Genomic DNA, 21,174 nt, shown 5'->3' on the forward strand with positions numbered 1-21,174 from the left:
ATTATTATGATTTTTCTTTTGAATTCTAGTGTGAGACTGTGTGTATCCATATCTCATTAGAGATCAAAATAGTGTTAATCTAGTAGTTAAAAAGACATTGACCTATTCCAAGGAATAATCTAAAAACAAAAATCTTCCTATAATGTATTAAAATACCTCAAGGTCAGTGTCTATTCTTTTTGACTAATTGATTTATTGATTTCTTATAACAAAACCCAAAGTTGAAAAAAAAGGTAAAGAAAAGAAGAGGATTAATTAAGGACCACTCTTTACATAATATCAAAAGCTTGACATAATTCTCACCACTAAAGTCTCTCTCAAAATGAATCAAGGGAAGATAATTATAACTAAGCAAAGTCAAACTCAAAGGGCTAATCTTCATTAATCAATCAAACCTTAAAATCACTCAAAAAGAAAGGACCTCCTCCAAACATATAATATGATTTTATGGGTATTATTAATTGCTCACAACAACACAATGTATCAAATCAAAGGTTCCATTGCCAAATTGATAAGATAACATTAGGATAGCATGTCCCATTCTCACATACACAGAATAGGGACACTAGACCTACCTGAATAGAATGAAGAACCTAACCATATTTTGGCTTATATTTAATGGTCCTCCCATCCATTTAACTTTGAAATTCACCTTCTTACCAAGGTTACAACTAACCCTTTTCATTAGAATCATAAAGTTTATCATTGACCCCATACCAACATAAATTCAAGAGTCAAATTACATAATAATAATATGTATGTATAAAGATAATGACATTCAACTACTACCAAAATACTTTGAATTCATAATTTCACAACCTTAATAGTTCAGTATTGATAACCTATTATCTTTAATAAGGGTAAAATATAAAGGTAAAACTCGATCTAGTTCGTACATTAATCCTAGAATAGATGCATTATTTCATTTTTTTTTTATTTTTTTTGTTATGATCGAGGTTGTTTGAGTCAATTTGAACACACCTCGACTATTCTCTTAAGACCGTAAGACTATTGGTCGAGTACGAGTTCAAGAATCATGTAAACTTAGATTTTCTTTTACTCTTTTACTATCACGCTATCAAACACTGGTTAACACTATTTAAGTTTATTAGAAACTAAATATGTTTGGATTTACAAATTACTTGAGCTTCTTTCAACTTTTTTTGTTCAAAAGTAAAAATGCTTCCACACATGAGAATTCTCTTGAAAAAAAACATGTTGAATGTGATTAAAACAAGTGAAATAACCCAAGAATGTGATTAAAACAAGTGAAATAACCCAAGAATGTGAAAAGACGAAAAAGAGGGTGAAGCTTCGACCTTCGAGTAGTTAAACTAGGAGGTGATAAACATAGTTTTGTATTGTACCTGTCTTGGTCCCCAGGCTGCAACTCTGCAAGACTTCCGCGTATTTGAGTGTCCACTTGGCATGAAAACTGGACTTCTCTTTCTTCGAGCTTCAACTACTCACTCTAAAGATTACATTTTTGATAACTTTTTTCGTTATTTCTTCAACTACAACTCAGTTTTGACGTTTTTAATGCATTTGGATTCGTGAACTTTCACTTCTTCCAGGAAATCTCTCAGGTTTTCTCAACATTTTATTCTATGTTCAGCTCTTGTTCAAATCTTCCACTTTTTCTTTTTTATCTTTTTTTATTTTAATGGTTTGATTTGAAAGATTAGTGAATTTTGTTTAATACTGAAAATCTGATCTGGGATTTTGATATAATGATTGGAGAAGTAGAAAACATGGAATTTTTCTTTAAACAAATTGTTAAAGGAGCTTAATTTGGATCTTTAAGAGTGATTAAAGAATTGGTTTGACTGATTACTTTATCTATATTACAACTTTATATTTTAATAATGTAAGTTTTTTATAAGGACTTTTGTTTTAAAGCAAGATTTTGTTCAAGTAAATTTGTAACTGTAAAATGAGTTACTGGGATTGTCTTATCGTGGGGGCTCTTGGTCTGGCTTCTTTGTCTTGAAAGTTTCTTGGCTTCGTATATATGTTTCTGGGTTCATTGAACAGTTCACATACAAGGAAAAAGTTGTGTGAAAAGTACCAATAATGGTTATGTGCATGATTTTGATTTTGGGGCTATTCTGAGAATCAAAATACTTGTTCCAATCCTCCATCATGCCTTTGTTTGAGCTATATCGTATGAGTAAAGAGAAGCTTGATTCATCAAAGGAGGATAAGAACCCTACATCAGCTGATTTATCTTTCGAGTAAGTCACTTCATTCTATTTTCGTTACCTTTTTAAGTTTTAGTTCTTTTTGTTTATCTTTTTGAATCATAATCCTATTTTCTCCTTTTGATTTGGTTGTTATTGTCTTTGGATGGGGGATTAAATGCAGACCTGAGAATGACTTTGTTGAACTAGTATGGGAGAATGGTCAGATTTTGATGCAGAGCCAGTCTAGTAGGAGCAGAAAGAGCCCTATATCAAATAGCTTACCATCTCATTGTTTACCATCTCACGCCACCAAGACAAGAGAAAAAGATATGGTAAATGGCACCAATACAAAGATGGGAAAGTTTGGGACAATTGACTCTGTATTGAATGAGATTCCTATGGCGGTGCCATCTGGTGAAATGAGTTTGAATCAAGATGATGACATGGTTCCTTGGTTGAATTATTCTATCGATGAATCTTTACAGCATGAATACTGTTCAGATTTTTTGCCTGAGTTATCTGTTGTCACTGGAAATGATCTCTCCACCCAGAATAATTTTGCATCGTTTGATAAGAGAAGTAGTGGCAGTCAGTTCAATAGAGAATTCAATACTGTTTCAGTACATAATGATGCAAGTTTAGAACATGGGAATGGGTTGAAGATTTCGTCAGTAGGAGGTGGTGAGCCGACGAGACCAAAGAGTAGTACTAGTCAATTATACCCATCGTCATCTCAGCAATGTCAGACCTCATTTCCTTATCTTAGATCAAGAGTTCCTGATAGTATTGGCAATAGTTTGAAGAATTCAACCCACAATTCTGTTTTTGGTGGTTCTGCTCCTAGTTCATCTGGCAGTTTTCCAGGCATAAAGATGCAGAAGCAAGATCCAAGGATGCCTACTAATAGCACTGGTCTGATTAACTTTTCTCATTTCCAACGACCTGCTGCTCTTTTCAAATCTAATCTTCAGAATATCGGTTCAACTCCTGGTTCTGGGCCATCGAGGATAGAAGGGATGGGTAGTAAGGATAAGGGGCCCGCTGCAAGTGGTAGCAATCCTGTTGAATCCACACTTAATGATTTGAGTAGTGGTTTAAGGAAAGGAACAAGTTCCAATTACCAACCCACGGTTGCACTGTCCAAGGTTGATGTAAAACCATCTGAAGTGAAGCCTCCTGAGGAACCAGTTGTTGCTGAACCGTGTGAGGCTATAGGCCAAGAAGATGCATCAAAGAATGATAAAAGCCATACTCAAGTTATTGGTGAAAGTGAGGCTCTAGGCCAAGAAGATGCATCAAAGAATGATAAAAGCCATACTCAAGTTATTGGTGAAAGTGCAACTAAAGGACTGTTGGATAGTGAGAAGACTGTAGAGCCTGTAGTTGCTGCTTCTTCTGTTTGCTCTGGCAACAGTGTAGAGAGAGCTTCAGATGATTTAACACATAATTTGAAGAGAAAACATCATGACACTGAGGATTCTGAATGTCCTAGTGAGGTAAGTTAGATAGGTATGCTAGTTTTTGCTGGTATGCCAAATATTATATGTCATTTCTGATATAAAGGCATTTTTTATGTGCAGGATATTGAAGAAGAATCAGTGGGTGTAAAGAAAACAGTCACTGCTCGAGTAGGTACAGGCTCTAAGAGAAGCCGAGCTGCAGAAGTGCATAATTTATCTGAAAGGGTGAGCACGACCATTCAAGCTGAATACTAATACTAGGAGAACTTTTATGTCTATGACCATCTTGCTTTCTATTGTTTCTCAATTAAAATCTTGACTTGTTCTCATTTGGACTACCATAACAGAGGCGAAGGGATAGGATTAATGAAAAGATGCGTGCTTTACAAGAACTTATACCAAACTGTAATAAGGTATGTATCTTTAATTTATTTGAACTTATTGATTTGATTGGTTGATAACCTCTCTAAGATGTAAAATCATTGTTATCAGAGTGAAGCTCAAAATCAATTGTTTGAGCACATCTATTGTGGAAATTTTCTGAAAGCTCAAGTATACACATCATGTTTTTTAACAACATACTTTAATCTGAACTTTTGGTGGTTCCATATATTTTATACTTTTTTTTTTTTAATTTAAATAAATGAACGAGAACAACCAGACACTTGATAGCTTTTGTGTCTTCAGTTTTTTTGACTTTTACAATTTTGCATAAGGTGGACAAAGCTTCAATGCTTGACGAGGCCATTGAGTATCTGAAAACACTTCAACTTCAAGTTCAAGTAAACTTCAAGATTCCCTCTCAATGATTTATTTTTAATTTTCTGAATTTGGACAATCTGATAACTGTAATTTATCTTTTACCAATTTTATGCAGATTATGTCAATGGGAGCTGGTTTGTATATGCCACCAATGATGTTTCCATCAGCAATGCAACAAATGCGTGCAGCTCATATGGCTCATTACTCGCAGATGGGTATTGGAATGGGAATGGGTGTTGGCTATGGAATGGGTATGCCTGATATGAATTGTGGAACTTCTGGTTATCCAATGGTTCAGGTGCCTCCAATGCATGGAGCACATTTCCCAGGCCCACCAGTGTCAGGACCCACTGCTTTACATGGGATGGCAGGATCTAACTTCCAGCTGTTTGGGCTTCATGGTCAAGGACATCCCATCTCAATGCCACATGCACCCTTTCCTTTATCAGGAGGGCCTATTATGAAGCCAGCCATGGGACTAAATGCCTGTGGCACGGGAGGTCCTATGGATAATTTGGATTCAGCTACAGGCTCGACCTCAAAGGATCTGATGCAGAGCAACAGTTCTCAAGCAATGCAGAACACCGCTACTGATAGTTCAATGAATCAGACATTGCCAAATACCACTACCAATCAGACATTGCAGAACACCGCTACCAATAGTTCAATGAATCAGACATCTAATCAGGTTAGTGCAATTTATCATGCGGTCACATGTGAGAGAATAACACGGTTTTGGTAATATGGAATTTATGTTATATAAGAAACAATTTTTTGGCCCATCTAGAGCAATGGTAGCCTTATAGTCCTAGGTCCCCCCATAAATGAGAAAGAAAGAATGACTTGTACAGTCACAATAGATATTTCTGAATTGAAGAAGATAAATAGTATGGCTACAAAAGGAAAGGGCTAAGGGGAAGTCATCATATTAAAGATTTCACTGTCAATTTTTCATATACAGGGCCGTTCCGTAGGTAGTCTGAAAGCAAAAATTGGTGGCCTTTGTACTCTTTCTCGCTTTCCTTATCCTTAATTCCCATCTTCCTGTACTTAATACGTGCCTACCTGGCTATGTATTTGGAGTTTGATTCTTCAATGGCTATCTATAACTAGTTTGATCTTTTATTAGGTGAGTGAAAACTTGCAAGATGAAAATTATAGACAGTTTAGACCCTTTAATTTTTTAACAGGCATTTCTAGGCTAAAGGCTTTAATATGTTAGTACACAGTTGAAGAAGAATTATGAAGACACCGAATCATTTTGTAGACAAGCAGAGAAGCTCATAGAAAGTGATCACCAATGTCTTTGTGTACAGTAGGAAAGTGACTTGGACAGCAAGGCTCATCGCATGAATTCACTGTCATTTTCAAAATTAAATGATTGGCATTGCTTCAGGGAAAATCTGTATCTGTTCATCAATACAGAATATTTCCAGTTCTAGTTAAGAATGATGAATCGTGAGAATAAATATTATTATTTGTTACTTCTAAAATGTGGAAACCAATAACCCTGGTTATATTTTACTAACTTCCTGAACTTTCCTTCATCCTACCAAATATTTTGTTGGATACATAAATCAAATTCCTTCTTCCTTTAGTTTGCCGGAGTATGGTCAAACTAACATTTTTTGCTATTCCAGTGTCAAGCAGCAAATGGAAGCTTAGGACAGCCTCCTGCAGTGCAAGATAATTGTCAAGCCTCAGAAGGTACTGGTCATGGAGCTTTCGGCTCACCCAAGAAAAATGACAACGTTCCTAATAGAGCAGCCTGTGAGTGTTTATTGGTGACTACGGATAATTACATTTACATTGATGAGATATAACATTACATTTTGGTTTCAGGATTGTGTAAATTAAATGCTTGCTTGTTTGTGCAGGTTATGAATGATAGCTAGTTCTGAAAATTTTGATTAAATGAGAAAAATCCAAGTTGGTTGCTATCTCTACAATAACCATCTGAACTCTAATTACGGGACAGAACAAGTACAATATCCACAGATTTTGGTATGCTGAGGACCCTCAAAATGTTTTCTTGCGCCTGTACATTCATTCATTTACTTGACACATGAAATAAAGCGATGTCAAAGAGTAGAATACGTATCTCAACAGTATTTATTCAAATGTTTTCCTTTGTAGATATTGAGTAACATTCTTTCAACCGATAAAATGATAGTAATTTTCCAATACATATCTCTCCATCTCTTCTCTCTTTGAATTTCTATGATTGGCTTATCATTGTTTTGATCTTACTCAATTTCTATGGTTTTGTGGGTTACTTCGTTTAGTTAAGGAAGGATGTTTTTTATCTGTTTATATCTTGCTTTGACGATCTTGAAGCAATTTTAAGTTGCGATAATCATTGTATAGCACGAGTGCACCTTCATATCCAGAAAGATGTTATAACATGATATTATCTGCCGGCTCATTAACAACGATTGAGTTTCATTCATAATTTTCATTCATAATCGCAAGCCAATACTCATGTCATATAGGCAATTTTTATACTGTAGTTATCGTTATTTTCCCTTCATTTTTTGGCTCAATGAATGTAAATGCTTTTCTCAGTATATGCTCAAGTTTGTTTGTTATGATAGCTGTGTTATCTTATCTCGTATCTGTTAGTCTTTTTCTTGAAGATCATTGTCCTCCACTTCATTTTTGTACTAACTTTAGCTCTAGTAAGTGATTCTCCAGCAAAACAGATTTAAGGCTCCTTTCTAGTAGTGTTATCATAGATTCGTTGACTTTCTTCTNCTTATCTCGTATCTGTTAGTCTTTTTCTTGAAGATCATTGTCCTCCACTTCATTTTTGTACTAACTTTAGCTCTAGTAAGTGATTCTCCAGCAAAACAGATTTAAGGCTCCTTTCTAGTAGTGTTATCATAGATTCGTTGACTTTCTTCTCCCACATTTGGAATTTTATGATCATGCAGATCAGTTTGGCACAATGTTTCTCCACACTAAGAGAATGCTCCACTTCATCAAGTCCTTTTCGTAGTTGCCATGATTTCAAATATTGACCTTGCTTTCACTTGGGATTTTCATTTTTCAAAGAAGTACGGGAAATTCAAATTGATCCTGCCTCAATTTCTGACCCTCAGATTTTTATTCGCGACTACGTACAGTAAATCAAAAGAGTAATGCTACACATAAAAAAGTATACATAATAAAATTGTTTATCAAGAGATATTGCAATAGATTTGTGATGTAATCAGATTCGATTATGTAATCTTATTTTTTACGTGATGTTAACAAATAAACAGTCCCATCAACTGAATACAAAATGGAGAAGCAAACTTTGTATGTACAGTGTTATTGGAACCATGGAGAAGTATCCAGAGAGTTAAAGGTAATCAATGAGATCCAAAGAGATTTTGATAAGCTTTTCAGTCAAATTCATGATATAGTTTCAAATTCTGATTTCCATAACAGTATATGGGAATTGAAACTTTGCAAACAATCTACAGAACTACAATGAATAGCAGCAATGTATGCATACAGGGAAGAGAGTGTAGTAATCACAAAACTATAAAAAACATCTATTACTAATCTTACAAACTGACAAGTTCTTGTTCTTTGATAATACTTGTATCCAAACCCCTATCACAAAACTATTTATACATCAGAAATGAATAGGCCATAGGGTAGAAGTAAATACCCTTTTTTGTTTAAAATTTTTACAATATTTAGCAGATATAACTATAGCTTCTATGTACACAGAGGGAAACCAACCAACAAACTGCACAACACACATTCACAACACTCATTCACAACACTGTAGAATAAATAATACATATGTGCAAAGCTCCTCTGGTGGAATGCCTTATTTGGCTTTAACATCATCCTTGGTTTTTGAAGTTGGAGATTTCCCAGTGATAGCTTTCTTTGCCTTCACAAGTGACTGTTTCACCTTTGATATAAGGTTGTTTGATTGCTTTTGAGTTGGCTTGGCTGGAGCTTCTTTTGGAAGGTCCCGCGATGTTTTTGTGCCATCACCATCCTTGGAGACCTCCTTTTCCTTCACTTCCAACTCAGTTTTTGGAGGCTCTTTAACCGGTTCGCTAACAGGTTTATTGGCATCATCCAGCTTTTCTTCTGTTTTCCCATCTTTTTTTGTTTCATCTTTTGCTATCTCTTCACTCCCATTTTTAACTACTTCAGCATCTTTATCTTTTCCAGTGTTCTCTCCTGGAGACACCGTTTCGGTAACTTGAGCATCGGCGCTCTTGACACCCTCCTCTTTAATAGGCTGAGTTGATTCCTCAACCAGTGTCTCTTTTGACGAACTTACAACCGCATCAACTCCACTTGATTCCTTCTTTTCTGTGACATCAGGAAGAGAAGATTGAACTACATCTTCTTTCTCAGCAGCTTCAGGTTCCTGATTTGTTGAAAAAACTTGTTCTGGAACAACTACACTAGTTTTCTCCACTTCGCTGATTTTCTCCTCAACCGTAACAGCCAAAGTCTCTTCATCTTTCGCCTTAGGCTCAACTTCAGATGGTGGCTCTTGTTTTGCCTCAATTTCAGGTACAAACAAAACCGGTTTTCCACCCTCTTCGGAAACAGTCTCAACCTTTTCAGTCACTTCAGGTTGTCCTCCTAATTTTGCTTCAACTTCACCAACAACCGGATCTCGTTTATCAACCTCCACAGATGCTGTCTCAACCTTTTCAGTTACTTCTTCAGATTTTCCCTCTAATTTTGCCTCAACTTCAGGAGCGACCAAATCCTGTTTATCAACCTCCTTGGACAAAATCTTAACCTTCTCAGCTACTTGTTCAGATTGTCCCTTTGGTTTCGCCTCAACTTCAGGAACTACTGAATCTGCTTTTCCCCCTTCTGTGGAGATGGTCTCAATCTTTTCAGTTACCTCCTCAGATTTCACCTCTAATTTTTCTTCAACTTCTTTCAATTGTTCAACAATCTTTGGTTTCTCTTCAGATTCCTCTGGCTTCCTCTTAACAGCATCAGAAATGGATTCTTTCGGAACCTCGACTACCGGAGGCTCAATCTGCTCATCCCCAGCCCCTTTGTCCTCTGGACTGAGAGACTCTTCCACTTTGGGGACATCTTCATTTTCCTTTGATGCTGAAACAACAACATCATCCACTTTCTCCTCAACTGGCTGCAATCAATGAAACCCAGATGCTGATTAATCAAAACAATTCAAGAAAACATCTGATGTATATGATCTTGTTTAGGTCTCAACTTGTTAGATCATCAACACAACAACTTCAATATAAAACTCCAAAATTCTCAGATAAACAAGGCACACAATTTCACAGACAAATATGAATCCCCCTGATGCATCAAACATCCGAATTAATAACTTAATTATGGATTAATCAACAGGATTATAATTGCTCTATGCAACACAACAAAAAGTCACTAATTACTTAATTGATTTCAACTTAAGGGTTCATTAAAAAAATTTAAATAAAAAAAAAAAAAAACCAGAAGCATACCTGATGAGCTTCAGTTGGTACGGTCTGAGTAGCCATGAGAGCTGAGTTGAAGATGAAATAGGAAGAGAAAAACACACACCCTTTAAAGTGAAAATTAAATTAAAGCAGAAGAAAAAGAACGATATGGTTGGTAACTACAACAAAAACATTCAACAATCAAAACAATTACTGCCAACAAAAATCAGAACTTGCTACTACTGCTACTGCTACCACTTCTTGATGAAAAATAAAAAAATAAAAAAATAAAAAAAAATCAGTAACAGGGTGCGGTAGACTGTATATCACATGATAATTTGGGTTGCATGATTAGGATTCCACATTAAACTTTAAAAAAGGAAATTAATGAAAACTGAAAAAAGTATTTAATAATTGAATTTGTGTGATCCACCTTTGCTTGAGACTATGAGACAACTTTTATGGGGACCATTTTTATTTGAATAATATTATACCAACAACTCGCTCTTACAAACTTTCTCTCACAACTCTAACGTGACAGTTTACAATTGATCAGTTCATAACGGGTCCCATATGAGTCTCGCATGGATCCCACTAATTAATTACGGACTGCAACATCAGGGTTATGAGAGAAAGTTTGTGAAAGATAGTTGTTAGTGTAGTATTACTCTTTTTATTTTATTTTATGTTCTAATTTGTATATTTGGCTTGTATGCTAACGGTCGAGTTCATATGTCTTTTCTTCATCAATCATTTGACACTTGTTAAACTAGAACACCGTCGTTTTGAGACTGATTAAAAATAGTAATTTATTCATGATTGTAATGTTTTGATTATGGTGTGAAGATAAAAAAGGATGTTTGAAAATGTGTAACATATTTTCATATTTTTGGATAGGTCAAAAAGTTAAAATTATAAAATCTATATAAATAATGCTTAATTCAAAAGTTATTCTCCATTATTGCTTAATGCTTATTAATTCAACAATATACAAAGTCATTCTAGATTATAGACAAAGATTTCTTCTATCACCCTTATCTGAAAGTCTTTACCCATTTAAGGATACAAGAACTTTAGTATTACTATTGAAGTTTCTTTAATTTTGAATGATCGAGAGATTAGCAGAGTAATATTGCACATTCTAAGTAGTAAAATAATATGTCACTCTATATGGTATCATTGTGTCATTTTCCATATAAACGTATTATTTGCACATCAATGTCATGTAAACTTGCGTTTGTTTTAGTATTTTGGATAATATTTTTGAAAAAATAAGAGTTGGGTGGTAATAATGAGGTAGGATTTGAAAATTAATAAAAACACCCTCCTAGGTTTGTTAATTTACTAAACACCCCTGTAGTAAAAACATTAAAAATTACAAAAACATCCCCACCCACCCATTAAATATTGGCAGCCAGCCACCACCGTCGGAGGGTGGTCGGAGTCACCGTATCGACGTATGGCCAGTTGGATCTAACTAGTCGTGCGCCGAGGTTGCATTTTCCAGCCAAATCCACCGTGGATCTGGCTGGAAAAGGCTAGATCTGCTGCTAGATCTTGCCATTGACGGCCAGATCTAGCCACGTTTGATCGTCAATGATGGCCAAAGATCTGGTCGTCAATGGATAGATCTTTGGCAGTATATCTAGCCGAAAAAGGCTAGATCGGCGCACTACTGGCCAGATATAATCGGTAGTGCACCATTATACCAAATTTCGGCCACTTTTCGACTGTGGTGGCCAAAATCTGGCAAATGTGGGTGGCTGGATGAGAGTGTTTTTGTCAATTTCTAAACTTTTTTTGGGGGGTGTTAGTTGAATTAACAAACTTAGGGGGTTTAAAAATAATTGAATAACATATAATAATATTTTCAGAATTAACAAATATGTATTTTGGAAATGATAGAAATTGGATAGGGGAAAAATAGGGAAACAAACGTACCTTAATAGATATTACCTGAAATTTGAATTTTGACAAAATTTAGTATTATAGAAATCTCTCGTATCAAGTAATGTGTTATCCTGTATGGTATCACCTTATCACTTATCATATTAACTTATTATTTATACATAAATGTCATGTAGAATGATATATTACCCGAAATGAGAATTTTGAGATACATACTTAAAATTTATAGCATTATTCTTTTAGTTCTAGATAGAGTTGTAAAGATTTGCAGATTGATCAAGAGGGTTCTAAGTTTCTTGAAGTTGTTAGATCATTATGGGTTGGAATGGTAGGGTGGTAATGGTCAAAAAGTTCCATATATGTTTATTCATTAATTGTCAATTATAGATCATTACATAAGGATTATATCATCTTTAATTATTTGAAAAAATCTCAACCATATATATATTTATAGAAAAGAAAAAAAAAATACTTGAATTTCAAGATTATCATTCAAAGATTACACTAACTAATAAACCTTATGATGTCTAGTTGTCTCCTCACCTTTTTCCATTGACATATTTGAGAAATAGTGGATGAATATGAACTTGTAATAAATTGTTCTTTTTGTATTATTTGATAGATTATATCATTGTCAACCCTCTAGATTAACTTGTTTGGTGGCTGTTTTGTGTTCATTATGTCTATTGTATTGATCGTATCTTACGCCCTTTAACAACATATATAATTCATTTTTAAGCATACAAATCAAAGTATTTCAGAAAGTCTTTTATCCAACAGATATGTATACAACCAATCAATGAAGATGCATCGTATTAAAGTGCGATGCATATACCTACACAGGTAGTCACTTGTTGAAATTAACTCATTATATGTTCATTCCTTGGAAATTTTTTTTCTTTTTTCTTTTTTTAAAAGCATTTAGAAGTGACCACCTATCTGTATGTGGAGCTAATTGGCCAAGGGACATTTATTAGATTCTGATGTGTGTACAGGTACTAAATGTTCTTCTTTATGTGATATAGAATAGACATAACACACCCTTTAATCAAAAAAATGTTTTAGCAAATATATGAAAACAATACAATTAGAGGTTGACATATCTTTGATTGATGGAGAATTAGAATTGAGGATTGATTCATGAAGAGTCCCCCCCACCCTCCTTCAAAAACAATCAAACTAATAAGCAGCTAGCTAGGGACATTAAATTCACTCTTATAATTAAGCTTTTGGCCTCCTCAAGCAATCATGTTAATGTGGCAAGAAAGTTGACTATCATTTTCCCACTAACAAAGCAAAAGCTAATATGTAATTATTCTTTGATGGGGTATCTCATAAACATTTCAACCCGACAATGCTTTTGATAATTGATATGGGGTTAAAGCCCTTAACCCCTTTTCATAATTGATTCCTTGTTATTAAAGTCAATTTTTATTTCACTATAATTTGAGGTTAACCGAGCAAATATTGTACGCTTTAGGACTAGACAATATGGGGGGTTTGTTTTTAGATTTCTCTTTACTGTCAATTCACCTAAAACGCGTCTATTTAGTTGAGGTAATTCAAAACACATATAAACTAATTCACATACTTGAAACAATTTGCTTTAACAATAGTTATATCATTGACACAATTAATGGAGAAAAAATAGTGGTGGGTTTAACTAATAATGATTATAATTAAGATCTTAAGCTTCCATAACTGGTAAGCCATGTCATGATATTGACATTCATGTTTGTGTTATCATCACAATGTTGCTTTGATAAGACTAAAGATATACATAAAAAATAAAAGATTAAGTTTTAGTTGTGTGATTTAACTGAGCTCATAAGGTATCCATGTGCTTATGTTTCCTAGTTGTGTTATAATCAAATATTATTGAAGATTGCATTAAGAAGAGTCATCTCAAATAAAGCTCCCCCCTTTCTTTCTTTCTTTCTCCTCCTAGTTTTTGTTACTTGTCTAGGCATTATAATGTGGGATGTTTCCCACAACTTTAATTGCTTGAATTCTCTAGTTAGTCAATAATTAATTAACATCCAAAGAAATTAAAACAAAAGTCTTATCCACCCATGGGTAGTCCATTGTTAAGGGCAAACCAATGAGACTGCAAATGGTTCAATCCACAGTCCTAGGTTTGATTCTCCCATTAGGTCTACCTTTGTCCATGATTTACCTAAAAGGTCATGATAGTGGGTTGTTGTGGGATAACTCCCCCTTGGGATTAGTCGAAGTATGCATAAGTTGGCATGAACACCTCAATTATTAAAAATAATAACAATAATAATAATATTATAATGTAGCATAAGCTCTTTCTTCTCTATTATTGTGTGTGTGAGACATTAGATTAAACTTAAACATATATAAAATAAAGACATCTTTAATGATAATAGAAACAAGCATCTCAAATTTCAAGGACAGAGAGATTATGTCTCCCTCCATTTCAAATAACAAATTGATTATTATTTTATAAATGGTCTTGCCTAGCTAACATGAATTTCAATCCCATATTTCCCATCACACACTTAGCTATATTTGAAATTTAATATAACCCTTTACACTAGGAATAAAATTATGTCATTGCTTTACCAAGAAATCATCATTTCCATATGTTTAAATCAAATCATCACTCAAATTGCTAATTAAACTTACCCTACACAATATTGTCACCAAAACCTCCCACTTGATGATAATGAAGAGCTATAGAGATTTAACTGTTTTGATTGTGATCTGTTTGCTCAATTTGGTGAAACAAATAAATATATATATGAAAATTTAAAAAAAAAAAATCAAAATTCAAATCCTTACATCATTCACAGATGAACCTAAGATTCAATTTCTAACGTTTAGGTCTCCATAACTAAGTAGTATGCGTTTTGGGTGAATGACACTTACATGAAAGCCAAAAGTAATCTTGTGCCGGTCTAGGCCTAAAGCAAATATTATCATACTCGCACCCAAACAATATCTTCTCGAGTAGACCCAATATATTACATTAATATTTTTTAGTAACTAAAAGAATAGGGACATGGACCTACAACTCATTTCTTAGATGGTTCCTATTTGATATGTTGTTTTCTTGTTGGTGCTACATATAAACTCTTGGGGACCATCCAGCCTCCATTAATAGGGTTTTTTCTGATGAATATTTTTGACTAATCAAAACAATCCCAGCTCAGCCATTGCTAAAGAAGACACATAAGAGAACAGTTTTTTGTTGATTGTGGTGGCTGAAATGAACTGAGTTTAGCCAGTCAACCTATAGACTTTGGTTTCATTTGACCTCTATCTCTATGTGTTGCATTGTAGTGGCAAAGGATTTTAATTATTTGTCTATGTACAATGGAAACCAAACCAATGTAATGGAACAGCAAAGTATTATTTATATTAATTAATTCAAGCAAGTTAAACTCGATTAAACTATTGCTTGTTTGAAAGTTCTAATCATTTGATGACAGAGATAGAGATAGAGAAAGAGATATACATTCCCTACAAACAATATGCAGGTACAATAAATTTAATTTAATTTATTAAAGTAAAGGAGAAACAATAATTCACAAGCTGGCTATTTTATAATAATAAATTAAACAGTGTAAATTTCCATCCAATTGGACCAAGTGGTTGAATTTTACGTTGTCATTATTTTGAATATAACGATAGATTCATAACTGGCAAACAGTAACAAAAAATGACGATACTTTGAATAAATATAGATAATATCTTATTTATAAGTCTATGGTTTATAATTCTGATAAAGAATTTGTAATGTCATTGAAAAGACTTGTACTAGAGAAACATTAACTGAAGGTACATCAAATTCAATTTGTTAAAGTAAAAGAAACTATAATTCTTAAGCTAGCCTAGCTTGCTATATCATAATAATATGTAATAAATTAAACAATATGAATTTCCATCTTGGGTCCGTCTAGGATGCTTCGAGATAGTATTGACATCTTTTTCGTAAATCTATCATTGAATTTTATATCGTCATCATTTTGAATATAACGATAGACTTATAACTGTCAAACAGTACCAAAATTGATACCCTCAAACAACATAGATTAGTGTCTTATTTGCAAACCTATATATCAATCGTAGTGATTCTAATGATGAACTTGTAACAGTAACGATATATGTACTTATAACTGTTAAATAGTACTAAAATTGAGGCCTTGAAACAATATATGTGTCTCATAGTAAACATATCATTCATTGTGACTCTGGTGATGAACTTATGACGATAACGATATTCTTATAACTGTCAAACAATATTAAAAATACTTTGTTAAAACGTTGACGACTTGTAAAAACTGAAAAGGACACTAGTGTCACCAAGACAATATTATTGCAGCAAAATCCTCATTTTGTGAAACAAGGTGTCAAACATAAAACCGTGCGCCTTAATTAACCACACATCCTAGCACCCGTCCTACTACTTGAGTTACCAAATGGTGGGTTGCTATAAGGATACCGGTGTTTCCCATGACAAAACCCTAATTTTTTAATAGAATAGATGTATGTGAACAAATGAAAGATGATTAAGGGGGGAAGAATAAAATGGAAATGACAGCGAAGAGAAAGAATAAACATACAATACATACATACAGTTGACTTCATCGATCACCAAATTAAACAGCTCATATTCCTTCCATAAAGATAATCAATCCTATTACAATCATCTCTCTTTAATCATCATGGATGAGTTATGGAGAGATTACAAGCATCTTTTCATGGGAGTCTTTCTTTAATTTATTAAGAGTTAGCCATTGCTAGACGTCAAGGAAGCTTCATAACTCCAGAACAAAGAGAGACCATTACACATACACTAAGTTATTAAAAAAGCTTTATTTATTTAATATTCATTGTGATTAACTAATTAATTATTATTATTAAGTGAAGTCTCTTTCCAATAAACTATGGAATCTTGTTTAAGAAAATCAAATTAAAATATTATATTGTTTTGGATGTTTACATGTCATGCATATCTTGCATAGAATATTTTGTCATCCAGTTGATTAATTAAACGTTAAATTTAATTAATTAAATATCTCTTGACATCTTCCTTCAAGATTATGCTCTTAAACAAATCAATTTTGCTCCATAATTTCTCTAATTTTTATCACTATTTCTTTTGTCATGTTCCTGTATATAAAGTCATAACAGACCCCTTCCCTTTATTCTTATTTATTTTAAGGGTATGTCTATAATGTCTTCACGGCTTTGGTGTGTTTTCTATAACCGCGAAAAGAAAATTAACGATAAACTTATAAAATATATATTTAGGGTTTCAAAGTCGATCAAATCTTGTATTCTTCGTAATTTTACTCTATCCTTAATCTAAACATGTTAAGAATATTTAACCACCTTTAAGCTTATGTCGTTTATAATTGCAAACGATAAACTTATAACAACGAACAAATAGATTTTTCAGTACTTTCGTCTATTAAAAAAAAAAAAATTAATTAATATCGTTGAGAAATTAATGTTGCCGTAGCAATAAAGATACCAGTACATTGAAATAATTCAGCAGATCTTGTCCTCATTTAGATTTCAGATGTAAATACTCTTTATTGTGGAAGACAAATCCATTATTTTGATTGTCTTTATATAAAGGACTTACACTCTTTCACTATTTCGCGGTAGCCTTCAACAGGAGAAAATTTCCGAACAATAGATGCATATACAATCAGTTACTGAGAGCATATACGTATAATAAATACATATATAATCAACTACTAAGAACATGTAAAACATATACTTACATATTTTGATGTAACATTCTGTTATATACTGATTAATTTTAAGCATTAATGTACTGGTTAGAGGGAAATGAAAAGTGATTTCACATTAATAAAGAAACAAGAATGAACAGTGGAGTTGGTGGAATTTGGAAGATACCCTCTTATTTAATTAATTTATCATGTAATATATTTTTTAATTTGTACTAAATATGGACCTTTCCAAAGAGATCTTGATTTCAGAAAATTGCCCAAAAAGTGAAAAAGAAAAAAGGGTACTTGGGAATTATTTTGAAGGGATGACTAGTCAAAAACCAAGAAAAAAGAAAACCCTTTAAAATAAATATTCAATGTAGTATTTATTTCATCATAAGAAATAAAAGATCTGTGTAGGGATGATTAATTATTGCTTCTTGTTATAGAAAATTTATCGCAGCATGCCATATTTGAAAGTCTTAGCTAATCATGGGAATTTCTTGTTTCAAAGAAAGTTCCCCATTTTCAAATTTGTGGCCAATTTTGTATATAGAATCTTGGAATAAACTTTGTTGAAATATAGTATTGCTTCAAAATCAATATCAACCATAAACATCATACATCTTATGGTAAAATCCTCTATGGTTGTTTTACTTGTTATCTTCATAGGCGAAGCTAGTCACGTTACAGATCAGAATATACGTAATCAACCATCGAGGTAATTAACGAAGGTATTTATGTCAAATTATCTTTTTTCTTTCGTTTCATTACCAAATTTTGAGGGTATTTATGTCATTTTATAATTACACAATTAAATATAGTAAATAAACATCGTTAAGTGTTGTTTATCTGTCATTTCTAAAGCCTGTGTCCTCAAAGTGTAAGTTTCAAAAACATATGTCCTCTAAGTTAATATCCCTTTTTAAAAAAATTATATATAAATATGTATACAAATCTATCCATATACGCCCCTCCGTATTTCCATATCATCTTACACATTTACAGGGACTAATTTGTAAGTTTTCATTTCTACCATGAATTAAATATCTGTCAAAAAGCCCCACCAATGCTGCCAAATTTCGTAAATTCTCAAACTTCTGATGAAGACACATGCAATGCAAGTCAAATTATTGGTCCTATTGGAGCTCTTCATCATCTCCATCATAATCATAATAATAATCATCATCACAGATGCCTCTCTACTTACATCCTTGCCGTTCATCACACACTTGGGCCCCACCCTATGGTGGTCTCCACCTGCTGACATGGACCAACCAATGAACAGGGAGAAAGCAACTCAGAGTGAGATGATATATAAATTTAGAAACCATAATCTACTTTCAGTCTCTCTTCTTGAAGGTGACTTTGTATCTCTTTGAGTCTCTCCTCCCTATTAATTTGATTCCCCACCACCGCCCCCTCCTGCTGCTTCATTTTCTTAACCTTCTTATCACCTCTCTCTCCCTCCCTCCCTCTCTTTCTCTCTCTCTCTCTTTCTCTCTCTCTCTCTCTGTGTCTGTTTCTTTCTCTTCTTTCTTCACAAATTCCACCACCCTTTTGCTCATACTCCATTCTATAAACTTTGAGTTGACATGGGAAGGCATTCTTGCTGCTACAAGCAGAAGCTGAGGAAGGGCCTGTGGTCTCCTGAAGAAGATGAGAAGCTTCTGAATTATATTACCAAGCATGGACATGGCTGCTGGAGCTCAGTCCCCAGGCTTGCAGGTAGAAAAGAAGAAGTATTGTATTTTTGTAATGCATTACACAGGATTTTAAGGACTGTTTAATTTACTGAGGTTGTAATCTTGGCTGCAGGTCTTCAAAGATGTGGGAAGAGTTGCAGGTTGAGATGGATTAATTACCTGAGGCCTGATTTGAAGAGAGGAGCATTTTCACTTCAGGAAGAGAACTTGATAATTGAACTCCATGCAGTGCTTGGTAACAGGTAAATTTCACAACTTTTAATGAATTGAACCTCCATTTGTGTTTAATTTTGTGGTTTGGTTGTTTAAATTTGTTGGCGGTGGTGGTTCATCAGGTGGTCTCAGATTGCAGCTCAGTTGCCAGGGAGAACTGATAATGAGATTAAGAATTTATGGAACTCTAGCATTAAGAAGAAGCTGAGACAAAGAGGCATTGACCCGAACACTCACAAGCCACTCTCTGAGGTTGAGAATGATAAAGAAAAGAAAATTATAATCAGTGACATAGCCTCTGGAGATCACTCCAATGAGCCTGCGAACCCGAAACCGCCTTCATTTTCTGCTGAAAGACACCTCCCTCTTGAAGTTTCTTCGACCTCGAAGATGATCAGTAGCAGCAGCAGCAACAACTTGTCTAGTACTCCTCACACTCAGGAGTTTTTTCTGGATAGATTTGGTGGTGCCTCCAATGATAGTTCAACCACAAGTTGCAGGCCTGATTTGGTAGGTTATTTCCCTTTCCAGAAGATGAATTATGGGCCTAATATCGGGTTGTCGGTTAACGCGAATTCGTCGCTTTGCTTCAATCCAAATTCCTCCTCTTCTGATCAGATGATTTCTGAGTTTAATTCCACCATGACACAAACCATTCTCCCTTCCATTTCAGCCTCAATGTTCCAAACTCCAATTCGCGTAAAGCCTTCCATTAGTCTTCCTTCTGAGAATCCTTCGAGTGATATCAATGGAGTCCAGAATTGGGAAGCCAGTAGCTTCAGTAACCATGGCAGCACCAGCAATGGAAGCACTAGTAGTAGCATTGAATTGCAAAGCAACAATTCCTTCTTCGAGAGCAACACCGCCGCCTACTCATGGGGACTAACAGACTGCGGAAAATCTGGTGATCAAGAAGACATCAAATGGTCTGAATATCTCAACACACCATTCTTCCTTGGAAGCACAATACAAAACCAAACCCCTCAGCCTATGTACAGTGAAGTTAAACCAGAAGCACACTTTATATCTGATGGATCAAGTGCCAGTTGGCATCAGAACCAGCATCAACAAACTTCACAGGCTTCAGATGTGTATACTAAAGATCTACAGAGACTTTCTGTGGCTTTTGGACAAACCCTTTAGCTTGTAGTTGTCTTGTATTTAGCAGGAGCAGAGTCTAATTGAAGGAGGGAAGAGAGAATCACACAAGTTTTTTTTATTTTTCTTTTCTTTTTTTTTTTTTTTTTTTTTTTTTTTTTTTTTTTCTTTGCTGATGGATTGTAAAAGGTATCTTCTTGTACAGTGTGTGCCATAGAATTTTCTTTTGTTTGTAAAGTTCCCTTATACAAAAATCTCCATATTTGTGTTGAACCAAGCTTATGTTTATTCTTGTCCATAAAATTCAATAGAATATCAAGAATAATGTCTTCTTTCTGGATTCAAAGTCCGTACTTTTTTATCAAAACTATCCAAAAGGAGTGATTCTGAAACTGAATTTAGAATTATCCACAAGGCTTTAATTTGCCTTGTTCATCACCTTTTGAAGTTGAAAGTTGATGAAGATTGTCTCTCTTTTGGTTTCCTGGGATTCATAGTTACTTTAATACTATCAATCTCTTTCCATATTGATCCTTTTCACATTGAACAAAACATTAAAATTCCATATAAGCTTTCCCTTATGCAAATTCAAAGGACCATTTTTCTTAATTGGTTGTCTATCATTGTCCCCCAACAGATTGAGATAGTTTTCACTTTTTGACAGCCTTTAAGTCACTTCTCTCTCCCAATGGTCCATCACAGAACAACCA

General features: G+C 34.1%; 3 protein-coding genes across 5 annotated transcripts; 2 read left to right on the forward strand and 1 right to left on the reverse strand.

Annotated features, from left to right (window-relative positions):
* The first annotated feature begins 1,401 nt into the window (after positions 1-1,401).
* LOC116119657 (transcription factor PIF3-like) lies at positions 1,402-7,705 on the forward strand. 3 transcript variants are annotated; one of them, XR_004126423.1, is made up of 9 exons: positions 1,402-2,234; positions 2,365-3,679; positions 3,764-3,868; positions 3,991-4,056; positions 4,360-4,425; positions 4,521-5,093; positions 6,046-6,175; positions 6,283-6,409; positions 7,339-7,705. XR_004126423.1 is itself a non-coding variant. In XM_031405604.1 (9 exons), exons 1-9 carry the CDS (start codon positions 2,143-2,145, stop codon positions 6,291-6,293), a joined length of 2,292 nt encoding a protein of 763 aa, XP_031261464.1. In that variant the 5' UTR covers positions 1,402-2,142; the 3' UTR covers positions 6,294-7,118. The 3 variants fall into 3 exon arrangements, 2 of the variants coding, with proteins under 2 accessions (XP_031261464.1, XP_031261463.1); XM_031405604.1 differs by lacking the exon at positions 7,339-7,705 and having other exon boundaries at positions 2,365-3,398; positions 3,465-3,679; positions 6,283-7,118; XM_031405603.1 differs by lacking the exon at positions 7,339-7,705 and having other exon boundaries at positions 6,283-7,117.
* A 215-nt stretch (positions 7,706-7,920) lies between these two features.
* Positions 7,921-10,170, reverse strand: LOC116119663 (enolase-phosphatase E1-like). The gene is made up of 2 exons (XM_031405613.1): positions 9,874-10,170; positions 7,921-9,533 (listed from the first exon to the last, which is right to left on the reverse strand). The coding sequence occupies exons 1-2, from the start codon at positions 9,907-9,909 to the stop codon at positions 8,229-8,231; spliced, it is 1,341 nt and encodes a 446-aa protein (XP_031261473.1). The 5' UTR covers positions 9,910-10,170; the 3' UTR covers positions 7,921-8,228.
* An 8,649-nt stretch (positions 10,171-18,819) lies between these two features.
* Positions 18,820-20,749, forward strand: LOC116119662 (transcription factor MYB61-like). The gene is made up of 3 exons (XM_031405612.1): positions 18,820-19,175; positions 19,266-19,395; positions 19,489-20,749. The coding sequence occupies exons 1-3, from the start codon at positions 19,043-19,045 to the stop codon at positions 20,507-20,509; spliced, it is 1,284 nt and encodes a 427-aa protein (XP_031261472.1). The 5' UTR covers positions 18,820-19,042; the 3' UTR covers positions 20,510-20,749.
* Positions 20,750-21,174: the final 425 nt, after the last annotated feature.

This window comes from Pistacia vera, unplaced genomic scaffold (assembly GCF_008641045.1).
Source record: "Pistacia vera cultivar Batoury unplaced genomic scaffold, PisVer_v2 Contig898, whole genome shotgun sequence".
Classification (NCBI taxonomy): domain Eukaryota; kingdom Viridiplantae; phylum Streptophyta; class Magnoliopsida; order Sapindales; family Anacardiaceae; genus Pistacia; species Pistacia vera.